Source organism: Durio zibethinus, chromosome 19 (genome assembly GCF_047325235.1).
Source record: "Durio zibethinus cultivar Kanyao isolate XHJ-2024 chromosome 19, ASM4732523v1, whole genome shotgun sequence".
NCBI lineage: Eukaryota > Viridiplantae > Streptophyta > Magnoliopsida > Malvales > Malvaceae > Durio > Durio zibethinus.
This window is the reverse complement of record NC_143180.1, coordinates 2904490-2919094: the sequence shown is the minus strand read 5'-3', so window position 1 is coordinate 2919094 and position 14605 is coordinate 2904490. Positions and strand designations below refer to the sequence as shown.

Below are 14605 nucleotides of genomic sequence, written 5' to 3'. Positions count from 1 at the left end.
GTAGACCTTGTTATTATATTCTCTACCCATAGATCATTTGGCATAGGGAGATTTCTTTATTAATTGAAACTAATGTAACCAGATGATTCCCAATTTGACCCACCCCCAAGACCCCCTGCACAATCTTCCTCAGAATAAACAATTTTCATATCTTGAGCTACCTAGTTTTAGTGGCATCTTTGGTGTGGCAGCAAGTCTATGACTCATTCTTGATACTTTTTTATGAGGAGTTTAAGAATCCAGATTATGTCATCATGTTGTAATGAATGACTAAATTCGACCTGCTTGGGGTGAGGTGGTCTCTCCTATTCACCTATATCAATCCAGCTTTATTCACGTCTAGTTTAGGTTACGACTACCAAATATTTGAGCTTGTCGCAAGTATGATTTTTCTATAGTCCAGAAGGAAGAAATCTCCTTCGAAGCAAATGAGTGGAATCTTGGATTATGTCGATGTTTATATGCATTTTGAGCTTGGGAATGATGAGTCAAGACAAGAGAATCCTGAATAGACTTAGGAGTTAGAAACAAGGATGTCATTTTTAGTTTATGGGAAATTGTTTTTCCACTTTGAAGCCTAAGAAGAGCCTTTAACCTGGTTCTTTAGTAGTATTATTTTCATGGCTTAGAGTCTGGGTCCAGCATGAAATAATTTCTTCAACAGCCACGTTGGTTTCTTTGTATGCATTTCTAAAATTAACAGCAATCGATGTTCATTTTAAAGCTATGACTCCCAAGGGTCATACAGAAAACTCATTTTACAGCCCTCCTGAATAGACTAATGCTGGACACTGACATACAGAAAACTCAAAAACTTTTCAATATTTTCCCATCGGTACCTTCAATCAGATTCTTAAAGGGTTTCCCTCCTTTGGCTTCTCTCCATTTGCGGTAAACTCAGGATCTGGAGTCTCTATATGGTCATTAACCGTAGCCTTCTGCTGATCAGCTTGTGCTACCGTGCTGTCTGGTTTAGATTGAGGTTGGTCCTTGCTTTTACCCCACAAAACTAGATATAGGCCAATAACGATAACAATGCTTCCAATTACCCTGCAAAACAAATTCCATGGTTCAAAGACCTTGAAATTGCAAAGACTATTGGCTTCTTATATAGGAGAGATTGATTCACACCTTCCTAGACACATTTCCTCAGCCAGGAAAAAGGAGCCGCAGATTGCAACAATAACCATTTGTAATGGATTAAAAGCACTCACAAATACAGGACCCCTCTTGATTACCGATCCCATTGCATATAAAGCCAAAGCTGAGACCAATCCCTGCACATAGAACCCATCAGTTAATTACTTATTCGAAGTTTTAACATTTCTAGAATATATAGAAATTTAACATTCCTTAATTAATTCATGTTGTCATATTAAAAAATGACATCTAGTAACTTAACAGTTTTAAGGATCGAGTCTCAGCACCTCCAATCTTTGTCTTTTTCTTCAGGTGATATGTTTCAACTTTTAGGAGTTATTTGTACTTTGAAAGAATTTCTTACACCGTAGAGAGCGGCAATGAGTTTGAAATCCAAGTGAATTAACCAGGCTGAAGTATTGTGCCGTTCCACTACTAATGCCATAATGGTGCCTTCTACCGTGCCCATGGAGCAAATCAGAGCAGTGAGGGAAAGCTTAGCTGGGTAAGACCTTAAGATAATTGCCTGTTAAAACCCCTCAAGTTCAGTTCTCAGATGTCATTAGCTATTGATAATTGATTTTACTTGAGCATGAGGCTAAACTTAACATGTACCTGCGAAATGATGAAACAAGACCAGCAGCAACAACCGGCAATGAGCATAAGAGTACCCTTCAGAAGATCTTGCTCGTGAGCTCCACTTGCACCAGATTGACCAGGGTGGTTTCTGCCCTTTGTCCACGGCAATTCTAGAATAGGCCCCTTGATTAGAGTCATTATCATTGCTCCTCCGACTGTCACCATAGTTCCAGCCACCTTTACCTGGCTAGGCACCCTCCTGATCTCCACCTTCTCAAGCCTTAAAAACACCTCATGAATTGTAAATCATCGTCAAACCAGCGTGTAAAAGAGTACAAGAAATCTAAATCAAGTGAGCAGAACATTACTTGAAGATGCAAGCCAATACCAATGTTAAGGTAGGAAGAATATTGCACATAGCAGTTGCAAACGTCGCGGTCGTGTACTTCATTCCAGTGTAAAAGAAGTTGTGATCAAGCATCGGCCTATACACAGATACCATAAATCACCATTGATGATTATAATGCGAAATTTAAAGGTTTGAGGCGGAGTCTAGATTACTCGAGTAGACTGATCAACATTATCTTGGCAAAGAAGGTGAATGTCATCTTTGGCCTTGATTTCCTGCATAAGTACGAGATCATGTTGGTTAGTTTCTTCAGAAATTTTTAGTGAAAAGGATTCTCAAGTTAAACTACAATGGCGAGCAATGGAGGAGAGAGAGAGAGAGAGACCTTTCTAAAACAATGGCGAAAGGCGAAAGGAGAGCAGAGGCAACAGCCAGCCTGTATGCTACCAATACATGTGGACTCATCCCCTTATTCAGAACAAATTTCGCGATTATCGACATCACTGCATAACTTAACTGCATCAAGATCATAGCCAAAAATGGTTTTGCCTGGTTGAACAGTTGATGCAAGGGCTCCATGAGACTGCTTCTTTCTTTTTCTTTGTGCATCAGAGTGTGCTAGGAGGAGCTTATAATTAAGCAAAGGTCTTATAGTAATTATGTGAAGAGTTTTCTTTCCTTTTTGCAGGCATTGGAATCAACTCAACAATGTCATTCTTTAACACAAATGGATTTCCTGAACTGAAAACATTCCCCAATAGTACAAAAACAAAATCATGGAAATGAAAACTCATGAAACTTACTAAAAGTGTCAGATATCATCCTTTGGTCATGAATTATACAAGTCGAATTAATGGTTGTTGTATGTGAACTCTCTGCTATATTTGAATAAATATTAGTAAAGAAAAAGAAAAGGAAAGAAAGTAAAAGAATGGAAAGAAAGGAAAAGAAAGTGGAAGAATGGAAGAAGAGGAAAAGAAAAGAATTCTAACAACCAATCTTTAGTCAAATAATAGAAAAAAAAAGAAATGACTCATTATATATATATATATATATATATATATATATATATATATAGATATGGAAGAAGAGGAAAAGAAAAGAAATCTTAACAACCTTCTTTTTATAAAATAACATATAGTATCAAATTGTCAACTATCTTTTGAATCAGATAGGGAGTTGGCACTTGGATGACATAATGTTTTTTTCAATCAGATATATAATAGGATAAAAAATTTAAAAGTAGATTAGGAACTTAAAAAAAAAATGTATAGTATCGAATTAAACTTCTTTTATCGGAATATAACTATAAAATAATGTACAAAAATAAATAAAAGAAGAAAACAATAGATATATTTAGTTTTGTTCAACTAAAGCAATATAAATAAATTAGTATATCTTATCAAATTACAATTATATACAGGTATGAAACTGTACTTCACCTTTGACATATCATTTTCGTTTTTACTATAATATTTACATGTTTGTGTGCATGAATTCTATGTTTCAATTTTCTCTCTTTCATTCATAAAAATAATCATCAATGAAATTTATAGAATATCAAGTGAAAACTTTTGAAGACAATTTATTCACAAGTAAATGGTGTTTTGTATTCTCAATATAATTTTAAAGTTTAATATCATATATTTTAAAATTTTAAAAAATTAATAAAAATATAATAGTCATTTTATATTTAAAAATTTTATCCTTTTGCTTTCCCTTCCTTTTCTCCCAAATTTGAGATAATTAAAAGAAGAAGGAATTTGAGGGAAACCAAGGAAGTCAAGCGTCCCTTTCTTTCCTTTGTTTTAATTATTGCTATATACAAACAAAGGAGATGATTCCGCCTTTTTTTTTTCTTTTCCTTTCCTTTTCTTTCTTTGGTCTTCCCCCAATCCAAACGTAGGCTTAGCAAACCAAGCTGCTAATTACTTAATTACAATTTTCTCAGTCAATCAAATTTAGACTTCAGCAAACGCCGTAGGGTAAAATCTATTAGGAATTTTTTTCCCTTTCTTTCATGCAAACCAGGAAAAAAAAACAGTAATTATTCTATAAAAAGCCTGGGATTCCTTGGATAATTTTTGTTATCAGAATTTCAGTTCTTACAAGTTGACATTGACATACAGAGCACAAAGCAGATTTATAAATTTGGTTTGCCCGTTTAGGCTATGATATTGATATTTGTCATGTTTTAGAATCATTGATAACTGATAAGGAAATGAATGTGGTAGGTTTCAGTTTCACCCTGGATCAGCTTGTAGCCCATCAACATGCAATCAACAGCTAAGCTGCAAGTTTATTTCCAATCTTGGGCAATGGTTTTTGGTCAATTTTTGTCCAATTTATAGTAACTTTGAGTCCCATAAGTAAGTTTTTTTCTGCAAAGAGACAAACTAATTTTTACAAATGGGCAAAATTTTACTTGTTTAAAAAAAATATGGACCGTTCTAACATTAGTATTTTAAAAGCTGAAGTGTTTGAAAGCTGCAGCCTAGTCAAACTTTCATCAGTGGGTTGACGCACCCGAAATAGAATAAGATTAAAACTCGAAAACTTGAAATGATTTAATAATTTTTATTCATTTATTTATTTATTTTATATAGAGTCATGAAAGTTATATATGAGTTCAAAGATAGTCTGAATTCCAAATTCTCACCATTTTTATTTTGAGATTTTTTTTTAAAAATTTTTGAAATCATTAAAAATTTAATTATATTCACTGTAATTAAAAATTCAACAATACTAATCGTGTGACTATTGATAAGATTATCTCAAAGTTGGTGACAATTGAAATGAGGAATGAGAAGAATCAAAGGTATAGCATCTGTTAGAATTTGTATTGGAAGGGGGCCAAGCAATCAATTAACCTTTTAGCCATATTTTTTTTTTGGTATGTAAAAAAATAAATAATATCATGAATAATTTTTAAATTATAATAAAATATTTAATGTAATACTTAAATTTTAAAAATATTTAATTTAGTACTTGAATTATAAATATATTAATTAATATATTACATAAATAATTGTTTATCTGTCATAGTCATTATTTAGAACTAATTATATTAGAAATAAATATTACATTAATTAATAAATTTATAATTTAAATATCACATTAAATATTTTATTATAATTTAAAAATTATTCATGATATTAACTCTTAAAAAAATGACAAGACAGTAGAGTTGAATGTTAAACCTTAGCTCCAAACCAAAATGTCAACCTATTTTAATTTAAATCATTGAAAATTTAATTTTTAACGATTTAATTTTTTTTAATTAGTCTAATCAAATTTTCCGAGTTGAACTTTCGGAAAAAAATATAATAAAGTAAATTTTAAGTGTTAATGAGTGCTGGGCTTCTTCGGCCAAACAATTTCGAGAATTATAAATAACACCATCTAAGGAGCCTTATTTAAGTAAAATGGGAAAATAAATCTCTGAATTAAAATTAAATAATCATTTAAATTTAAATTTTTTCAGTTAATTATATCCTCAAACATTTATTTTCTCCGATTAAACTCACGTTAAAAAAATGGTTAATTGTTTCCGTCAAAATAAAAAATTAATTAGATAAAAATAAATATTTAAAAATTTAATTGATTCAAAATAAAAAATTTAGTGTTTGATTGATTAATTATAATAAAATATAAAAAAAACTTAAATGATAGTGAATTTTTATTTGAGGACCTTTTTTCTTTAATTTTTGTGAAAATTATTCTACTAACCAAATAAAAATTGATAAAAATTTATCACTTGCATTAATGAAATATTTTGTAAAACATTTTAATTTTATTACTTTTTATGTAAAAAATTAAAAAAAATTAAAAGTATAGTGACAAAAATTAAATAAAATAATAAAATTCAATATTGAGCCGTGTTATAATGATAAATTTGCTCATAATCTCTAAAATTTATTTGATTGTTCCAGTAATAGAAAACCTCATTTAAAAACAAAAGGGAACAAAATTTTCATAATTGCCTTTAAGTGCCAACCAAGTCTTAATTGAAGGCAATTTAAGTACTTATGGAAAATAAAATTTTGTAAGATAGAATGCATGTGGCTATCATAAGTATTGAATCTTTTTATGGTAGTATAAGAATTAAGAATGTAATTATGTTTTTTTTTATGCTATTTATAGATTTGTATCCTTGAATGTAATAATGCATTGTTTTTTTTGTAATTAATAAAATTATTAATAACGTCGATTGCCTTTTAAATCAGTTGTGGTTAAAGATTATAAATTTGAAAAAATTTATTTACATACGTAATGTCTTTTCGAGTTAAGTAAATATAAAAATAAGGGATCTGAGAATTAATTAAAATTTTTAAAAAAAATAAAGTTATAATTATAAATTATAAAGATAACCAATTAGGGAATGACCAACAACAGTTTTATTTTAGAATTTGCATTCTCTCTCTCTTTGCACTTAAAGCAAAGTCTTATTTATTTCATAAATCCCATGCCACTCTCAAAGCTTAAAAAAATTGAGAATTTCAAGCTTTAAGAAAAGTTAAAGTCACTTTCTTAGTGCTTTGCTTAAGGCAGGGAGCCAGCAACCTAACTCATCTTCCTTTCTTCTTTTTTTTTTTTTTTTTTTTTTTTTCATGTAAAGTTCAGAGCTGAGATTAAAAACGTTTTCGTAAAAAAAAAAAATTATTACTGATCATTAGTAATCCTTTATCCAAAAAAATTAAAGTGCCGAAGGGAAAAAAAAAATGACAATCATGTGCATGTAAAGTTTTCTTTCTCATAAAAAAATGGATGTCTTATCAATCAATTTTATTCTCCGGTAGTATTCAGGATGTCTCCCACAATTCTTACCATCCGAGTCAAATCACATTTACAACCATTTTTTGTGGTATGACAATGTTCTCAGTATTCTTCGTGGTAGGTATGATAATTTGTTTATTTCGTCTAAAACACGTATAAAATAATAAAATTATTGTGTTATAATTTTTATTGATACATTAATATAAATATATATTTTTAATTTTTGTAATTTCATAATAATTTTTATTAAAATTTTAAATTATAATTCTTTTATATATATTTTCTATTGTATATGTTTTTAACATAATCTAGGTTGACCATTGATTTTCTCTTAACTTAGATATTATCATAATATATAGATTCGTAAATTTATAATTAGACACAACTTAAGGAATCATAATCAATATTTTATTTAAGTGTGATTGGTTACATAATGAATTTATTATTTTAAGGAACTCCTAAGTTCGATTAAGGATTATTAAAGAATAAGTTCTAAACTTTTGAATAGAACTAGATTTGAAAGTTCGATTACGTGTGAGAAATGTTGTAGCACTCTTACAACGCCCATTCTAAGATAGTATCATTTAATTTTAAATTATCCTAATAATCATATTAGTTCTAATGGTCTTTATTTTAATGTTTAAATATTGAAATAACTTTTAAGTTTTCTCCATCAATCTGATAAAATTCTGAAAAATATTTTCTCACTTCAAGAGTATTCAATAATTTCATTTGTTTTCTTGATAAGGCTCTATTGTTTAAAAAATATTTAATCATTTTTATTTTTATTTTTATTAAAAATATATCTAATTTTTTCACCATTTGGATCAAAATTAAAAATATTTTCTCACCTAAATATCTTAGATAATCATTCATTTGTTATTACTAAAAATTTTATCATCGAAATTTATTTTTATTTTATAAGTTTTATTTCTAAATTTTTCATCATTTGGGTCTATTTAGAAAATTTTTTTTTCTATTTATTCATCACTTGCTTCCTAACCCTACGAACTATTTTTTTTTATTCTTATATAAATTCTTTCACCATTTAAGTTAAATTTAGAAAAAAATTCTCACATAAAAATTTATAGAAATTAACCGTTTGTAATTTTTTAAAATTTCATTATTGGATAATTATTAGTTATTTTTCAAATTATTAATGTTTAATTTTAATTTTTTCTAGAGTTTTCCTTAAAATTTAATCATACAAAAATATTTCAAAAAAAATGAATAAAAAGAATAATAACATAAAATAAAAATAAATAAAGCCATAAAAAAATTACTAAAACAAAAAGACCAACTCAGCTCGACTCAACTATAGTGCCGACTTAACTCCAAACACGAAGAACAGCTTTAGAGGCGTGGCTCAATTGACTGGTGACTCAGCTCCATAACAACTTAAAAAAGATGGGTCTTGGGTCAAAGTGCTACAAATCAAGTCGAGTGTTCGAGGTGGCATGTGGATCTTGAAGGCTTTATGACCAAAAGGCATCGTTTCTTATGTAATATAAAAGCCTAAAAAAGTCTCTTTTTTTTAGATTTTCTTTTTTCTTTTTTCTCTCTTCAACCTTTTCCTTTTTTTTTTTTTCTCTAAAACATATGAACATTAGTTGAACTTTTATCGGATTCTAGGCAACAATGCCAGGAACTGGGAATGTGTCAATAAGACTTTAATCAAATTCTAAGATGAATCATTGAAATTTGAGTTGGTCACTAAAAATTAAGTTTCTCACCGGAATCCTATCAGAAAGATTGAATTTGGTTGAAAATTTCAATTGAATTTTGGAATTCTTAGAATTTTCCAAAAAATTTTTTTTTATGTTTTTTCAAACTAATTTTGACTTCCCAAATTAACCTAAATTACAATCTCCAATAAAAAAAACTCTTAAAAGCACTCTAAAATCCAACAATCAACCCAAAATCAAATTTCAAAAACAATGACACCCATTTTTGACTTTCTTATTTTTCTCTTTGATTACACTTTTTTTTTTCCCTCTTTTATGTTGATTAAAGCCAATTTATAAAATAATTTCTTTGGTTCAACTGGTGTTGTGGTAAGAATCAAATTCCTAAAAAAAAATCCATCATATTAGGTTTTTTCTTTAAAAAGAATTCATTTCCTCTTAAACTCACAGGTCATCTTTTAAACAAGCTCAACCTCTATTTAACTTTCAATATCCCCTTTTTTCTTTTTTTTTTTAATTTCTTTATTTCTTAGGAATTATCTTTCTTTTTTTATCATTATTATTATTATTATCTTATTATTATCTTACACCTAATTTGATAATAAAAACTAAAGATAAATCAATAATAAAATTAAAGATAAATAAAAAAATTAATAACAAATAAATGAATAATCAACATATACAAAAAGATAAAACCAAAAAAATGAAAATAAATAAATAAATAAAATAAAATGTGTTGGGCTTGAATAAATTAGCCCAAAGTGGTTTGAGCTCAATTGTTTTGAGTCCGGACCAAATAAAGTGTAGAAATATAATTAGATAGGTATCATTCCACGCTCAGAAGTCAAATGCAACCAACGGTACCTTGCGATGAACATTTTGCAATAATTTATTGTAACGTTTGACTCAAACTCCTGATTTAAAGTCAAAATACATACAAAAGAAGAATCAATCTAGGCCAATATAGATCCCAAGACTGATGTTTCATTTTCCATAGCCATTCATTAGCTTAATCTCTGTAACACTCTTATTGAAACTAACAAAAAAAAAGAAACACACATTCTTGAAGGAGTTCAGATTGCATAAAACTTGTTTCATGTAGAAAACAAAAAAATGATTAGATCCTTAGTTAGCAGTTTTTTGCTGTGATTTTCGTATTCGGCTTGGTTCCCTCAAACAGACTCACAAGTAGGCGTCACTTTGCTGCAGGTTAAATCCAGGGCACCAAAATCTTGATTTGAAACCATTGTTGTCTCATCCATGACAGTCATTTTCTGATCATTTGATGCTTCCATTTTGCTGTTATGATTTGATGAAGGTTGATCCTTGCTCTTACCCCACAAAACCAGATAGAGGCCAATGACAATTAGAATTGCTCCAATGACCCTATAAAGATTAGCACATAATTGTAAAATTATGAAGATTTTCAGCATTGTCTATGGCAGTATTCAAAGGAGTATAGTATGTACCTTCCTAAGTAAAGTATTTCGGATAAGACGAAGGTGCTCAAAATTGCAACAATAACCATGTTTAGAGGATTAAAAGCAGTCACAAAAACAGGTCCCCTAGTCTTCATTATAACTCCTTGAACATAATAAGTAATTCCAGAGCAGATCACTCCCTGCAAGCAGACAGAAGATTTGTAAATAATCATAGCCAATTCTAGCCTGGAAAGCCTTCTAATCCAACACCATCTAGTTTGTTCATTGAGTTTTTTTTTTTTTTTTTGGTTGAATTGAGAATTTCTTACACTGTAAGCTGCGGCTAAGAGCTTAACATCCAAATGTATAGACCAGACTGCAGCATTGCCAGCTTCCATTGCCAGAGCTACTGTGCTTCCTTCAATGGTGCCCACCAAGCAGATTAAAGCTGTTAGGGAAAGCCCAGCAGGGTATGATTTTAGAGTAATCGCCTATAAAAGAAAACATTACTTCTTTGTCAATTGAAATGGATGCTTTAAATGGAACTAATAGAGAAAATGAATGTGAATCTACATGACCAAAATGTCAATTAATGAGAAAACTTACTTGTAGAATGATGAAACTAGCCCAGCAGATACAGCCTACGGTGATCATGAGAGAACCTTTTATAGGATCTTGATGAGCGGTAACACTTGAAAGCTCATGTTGGCTATTTGATTTTATCCATGGCAAAGGCAACATTGGTCCATTAATCAAAGTCATTAGCATTGCTCCCCCAACAGTCACAATAGTCCCCAATACCTTTGCCTGGCTATGTAATTTTCTGATATTAACCTTCTCAAGCCTGCAAAAAGTTCTCCCGGGTCAATCCACTGACTAATTCATCCTCAAAATACAAATTTATACACATGCGGGTGCCTAGAAGTTAATTACTTGAAGATCCAGGCCATCATAAATGCAAATGCTGGAAGAACATTGCACATGGCAGATGCAAAGGTTGCTGTAGTATACTTCATTCCAGTGTAGTATAAGTTCTGGTCAATTGTTGGCCTGAAGAACAAAATTTAATATTCTATTATAGGAACAATAAATATAAATTAAGATTAAGAAAATAAAACTTTTACTTACTCTAATAAGCCTAGTAACAGTATCTTAACAAAGATAGACAGGTTCATTTTTGGCCTCACTTTCCTGCAATGTTATAATTAGCCAAAATGGTTAGTTCTTGAAGATGAAGATGTAACCAAGATGCATAAACTCAATTATACTTAGACGAGAGAGAGAGAGAGAGAGAGAGAGAGAGAGAGAGAGAGAGAGAGAGAGAGAGAGACCTATCCAAAACAATGGCAAAAGGAGCGATGACAAGAGTGGCAATGGCATGCCGGTAGACTACCAAGACATGCTGGCTCATGCCTTGGTTTAAAGCAAACTTAGAAATTATACACATGCCTGCATACCCAAACTGCAAAAAGATTACAGCCAAAAATGGCTTAGCTTGATTGAAAATGCTAGCCAAAGAATCCATTGACAATGTTTTGTTTCTTCAAGATTCTCTATTTTCTTCTGTGGAGGATCTTTTTTGGTGTGAAAATGAAGCACAATTGATTGCTTATATACAGAGTATTTTTCATGTAAAAACAAAGTTGTAAACCTCAACACGTCTTGTATAAAATCTAGGGACCCCACTAAAATGAACTGAAATTACCATTTATGAAAACCTCTCATTGTCACTAAAAACATAAAAAAAACCAGCAGTCTTTTTGCATATAAAATGTCAACCATAAAAAATTTGGCTACTAAAAGCAAACTTTAGTGGGATTTGCTCATGCGAAACACTGTTGAGTCCAAACAAAGTTTTTACAAGGTTTTGAGTCATTTGTACTTATTCTTTAGAGAAGAAATTTTTGTTCATGCTTCAATTCCTTTTTATGGACATTGGTTTTTAGCATTTTCTTTGGTGGATGATTCAATATTACTTTGGTGATGTAAGGAAGGCAAATATGAATATATAACACATTGAGTATAGGCCAATGGTTCAATATGGGCCAATCCTCCCATGTGAGGAGGTATTTTTTGAAAGATAAATTTGTGAATTCAATTCGTCAAAATAAATAATACTTTATATGAATAAAAAATCAGATTTTAATATATTATATTTAGATAAAATATTAAATATAATGAGGAGTGGAGTTTTTTAATTTCATAAATAGAATTAAGATGGTGATATATGTCTTTTATATATTTAAAAAAATTAATTTAAAAAAAATCATGTATTTTCATCTTAATCTCGTTTGTAAAATTAAAAAATTTCATTATCAATATATCAATTTTTTTATTTTATATTTAGTATTTCTAGGTCATCTACTTCCAGATTACTTACTGAAAGTAACTTTCTTCTATCCTTGATATCACTTGAGTGAGATAAAGAACCCAATTTTTCTTTTTTTTCTTTTCTAACCTTCAAATTATAAGGTTTCTGATCCTTAGATGTGTAAAATGTGTAAATTTTAGTTTACGTTATATACAAATAAAGGAAAGAATTCTCCATTTCTTTTTGTTTCTTTTCCTTTTCTTTCTTTATCCTTCCTTCAATCCAAACATAGGCTTCAGCAAATGCTGTGGGTAAAATCTGTCAGGAATATTTTTCCCTCCCTTTCATGCAAACCGGGAAAAAAAAAACAGTAATTTCCCCATAAAAGCCTGGGATTCAGTAAATGCTGTAGGGTAAGATTTTTCTTCCCTTTCTTTCATGCCAACCAGGCAAAAAAAAAAAAAAAACAGTAATTTCCCTATAAAAAGCCTGGGATTCCTCGGATAATTTCCATTTTTCTGTTTTTTTTTCACTTCTAAACCAATCAAAGTATCAAACATCATTTTCTCATCAGAATTTCAGTTCTTACAAGTTGACATTGACGTACAAGGCACAAAGCAGATTTTATAAATTTGGCTTGCCCTAACTCAAATTCAATTAACCCGACATGAAATTTTAGGATATGATATTGATATTTGTCATGCTTTAGAATCATTGATAATTGATATGGAAATGTATATGGTAGGTTTCAGTTCACCCTGGATCAGCTTGTAGCCCATCAACATGCAATTAACAGCTAAGCTGCAAGTTTATTTCCAATCTTAGGCAATGGTTTTTGGTCAATTTTTGTCCAATTTATAGTAACTTTGAGTCCCATAAGTAAGTTTTTTTCTACAAAGAGACAAGCTAGTCTTTACAAATAGGCAAAATTTTACTTGTTTAAAATAATATGGACCCTTCAAACATTATTATTTTGAAGCTGAAGAGTTTGAAAGCTGCAGCCTAATCAAACTTTCATTAGTGGGTTGACACCAAAAAATTTATTTTAGGAAACTCAAAATGGAATAAGATTAGAACTCGAAAATTTTGAAATGATTTAATAATTTTTATTTACTTATTTATTTATTTTATATAGAATCATGAAAGTTACTTCAAACGTATGATACATGAGTTCAAAGAACGTCCGAATCCCAAATTCTCACCATTTTTATTTTAAGATTTTTTTTTATATTTGAAATCATTAAAAATTAAATTATGTTTATTATAATTAAAAGTCAGCACTGTACCAATCTTACGACTATTGACAAGATTATCTCCGAGTTGGTGACAATTGAAATGGGGAATAGGAAGGATTAAAGGCATAGTATTTGCTAGAATTTGTATTGGAAGGGGGCTGAGCAATCAATTAACCTTTTAGCCAAAATTTTCTTGGTATATTAAAAAAAACTATCACGAATAATTTTTACTTTAAAAAATTTTTATTGTGGTACCTAAATTATAAATATATTAATTAATATGTTATTTAAATAGTTGTTTATTTGTCATAGTCATTATTTAGAACTAACTACTTTAAGAGTGAATAACATATTAATTAATAGATTCATATATTATTTTTTTTGTTCAAGAGAGGGCATAACCCTTACAATGAAAAAAAAAAAAAATCTTGATTTGAAACTAGAATCTCTATATCCTTATAAAGTCTTCTTAACCACTGGATCAAGAGGTGGAGGATAAAAAACTTATAGTTTAAGTATTATATTAAATATTTTATTATAATTTAAAAGTAATTTATGATATTAACTCTTAAAAAAAATGACGAGACAAGAGAGTTGAATTCTAAACCTTAACTCATCCATGCTAAAAGGCTAACCTATTTTAGTTTAAATCATCGAAATTTTCATTTTTAATGATTTAATTTTTTTCAATTAGTCTAATAAATTTTTCTAAATTGATCTTTCAATTAAAAAAAAAAGGGTAAATTTTAAATGTTAATGAGTGCTGGGCTTCTTGGGCTAAGCAAATTCTAGGATTATAAATAACACTAGCTAAGGAGCTTATTTAGATAAAATGATAAAAATTCTTTGAATTAAAATTTAATAATCATTCAAAAAAATTTTTTAATCAATTATATCCTCAAACATCTATATTCTCAGATTAAACTTTTGTGAGAAAAAAAAGTTAATTGTTTCCATCCAATGAAAGATTGAATTAGAAAAAATTAGATGTTTAAAAGTTTAATTGATTCAAAATAAAAAATTCAGGGTTTGCTTAATTGTAATAAAATATCATAAGCTTAAATGATTTTGAATTTTTATTTAAGAATTTTTTTGACTTTTTTGCCCTT

At 29.3% G+C, this 14605-nt stretch overlaps 2 protein-coding genes across 2 annotated transcripts; both read right to left on the bottom strand.

Moving 5' to 3' along the window:
* Positions 1–547: 547 nt before the first annotated feature.
* Positions 548–3040, bottom strand: LOC111310234 (WAT1-related protein At5g13670). Its single transcript, XM_022909482.2, has 7 exons — positions 2454–3040; positions 2281–2343; positions 2088–2204; positions 1756–1999; positions 1505–1666; positions 1132–1277; positions 548–1050 (listed from the first exon to the last, which is right to left on the bottom strand). Exons 1-7 carry the CDS (start codon positions 2675–2677, stop codon positions 846–848), a joined length of 1161 nt encoding a protein of 386 aa, XP_022765217.2. The 5' UTR covers positions 2678–3040; the 3' UTR covers positions 548–845.
* Positions 3041–9254: 6214 nt separating this feature from the next.
* LOC111309804 (WAT1-related protein At2g39510-like) lies at positions 9255–11512 on the bottom strand. Its single transcript, XM_022908807.2, has 7 exons — positions 11282–11512; positions 11079–11141; positions 10884–11000; positions 10557–10794; positions 10280–10441; positions 9999–10150; positions 9255–9915 (listed from the first exon to the last, which is right to left on the bottom strand). Exons 1-7 carry the CDS (start codon positions 11473–11475, stop codon positions 9702–9704), a joined length of 1140 nt encoding a protein of 379 aa, XP_022764542.2. The 5' UTR covers positions 11476–11512; the 3' UTR covers positions 9255–9701.
* Between the last annotated feature and the right edge of the window lie 3093 nt (positions 11513–14605).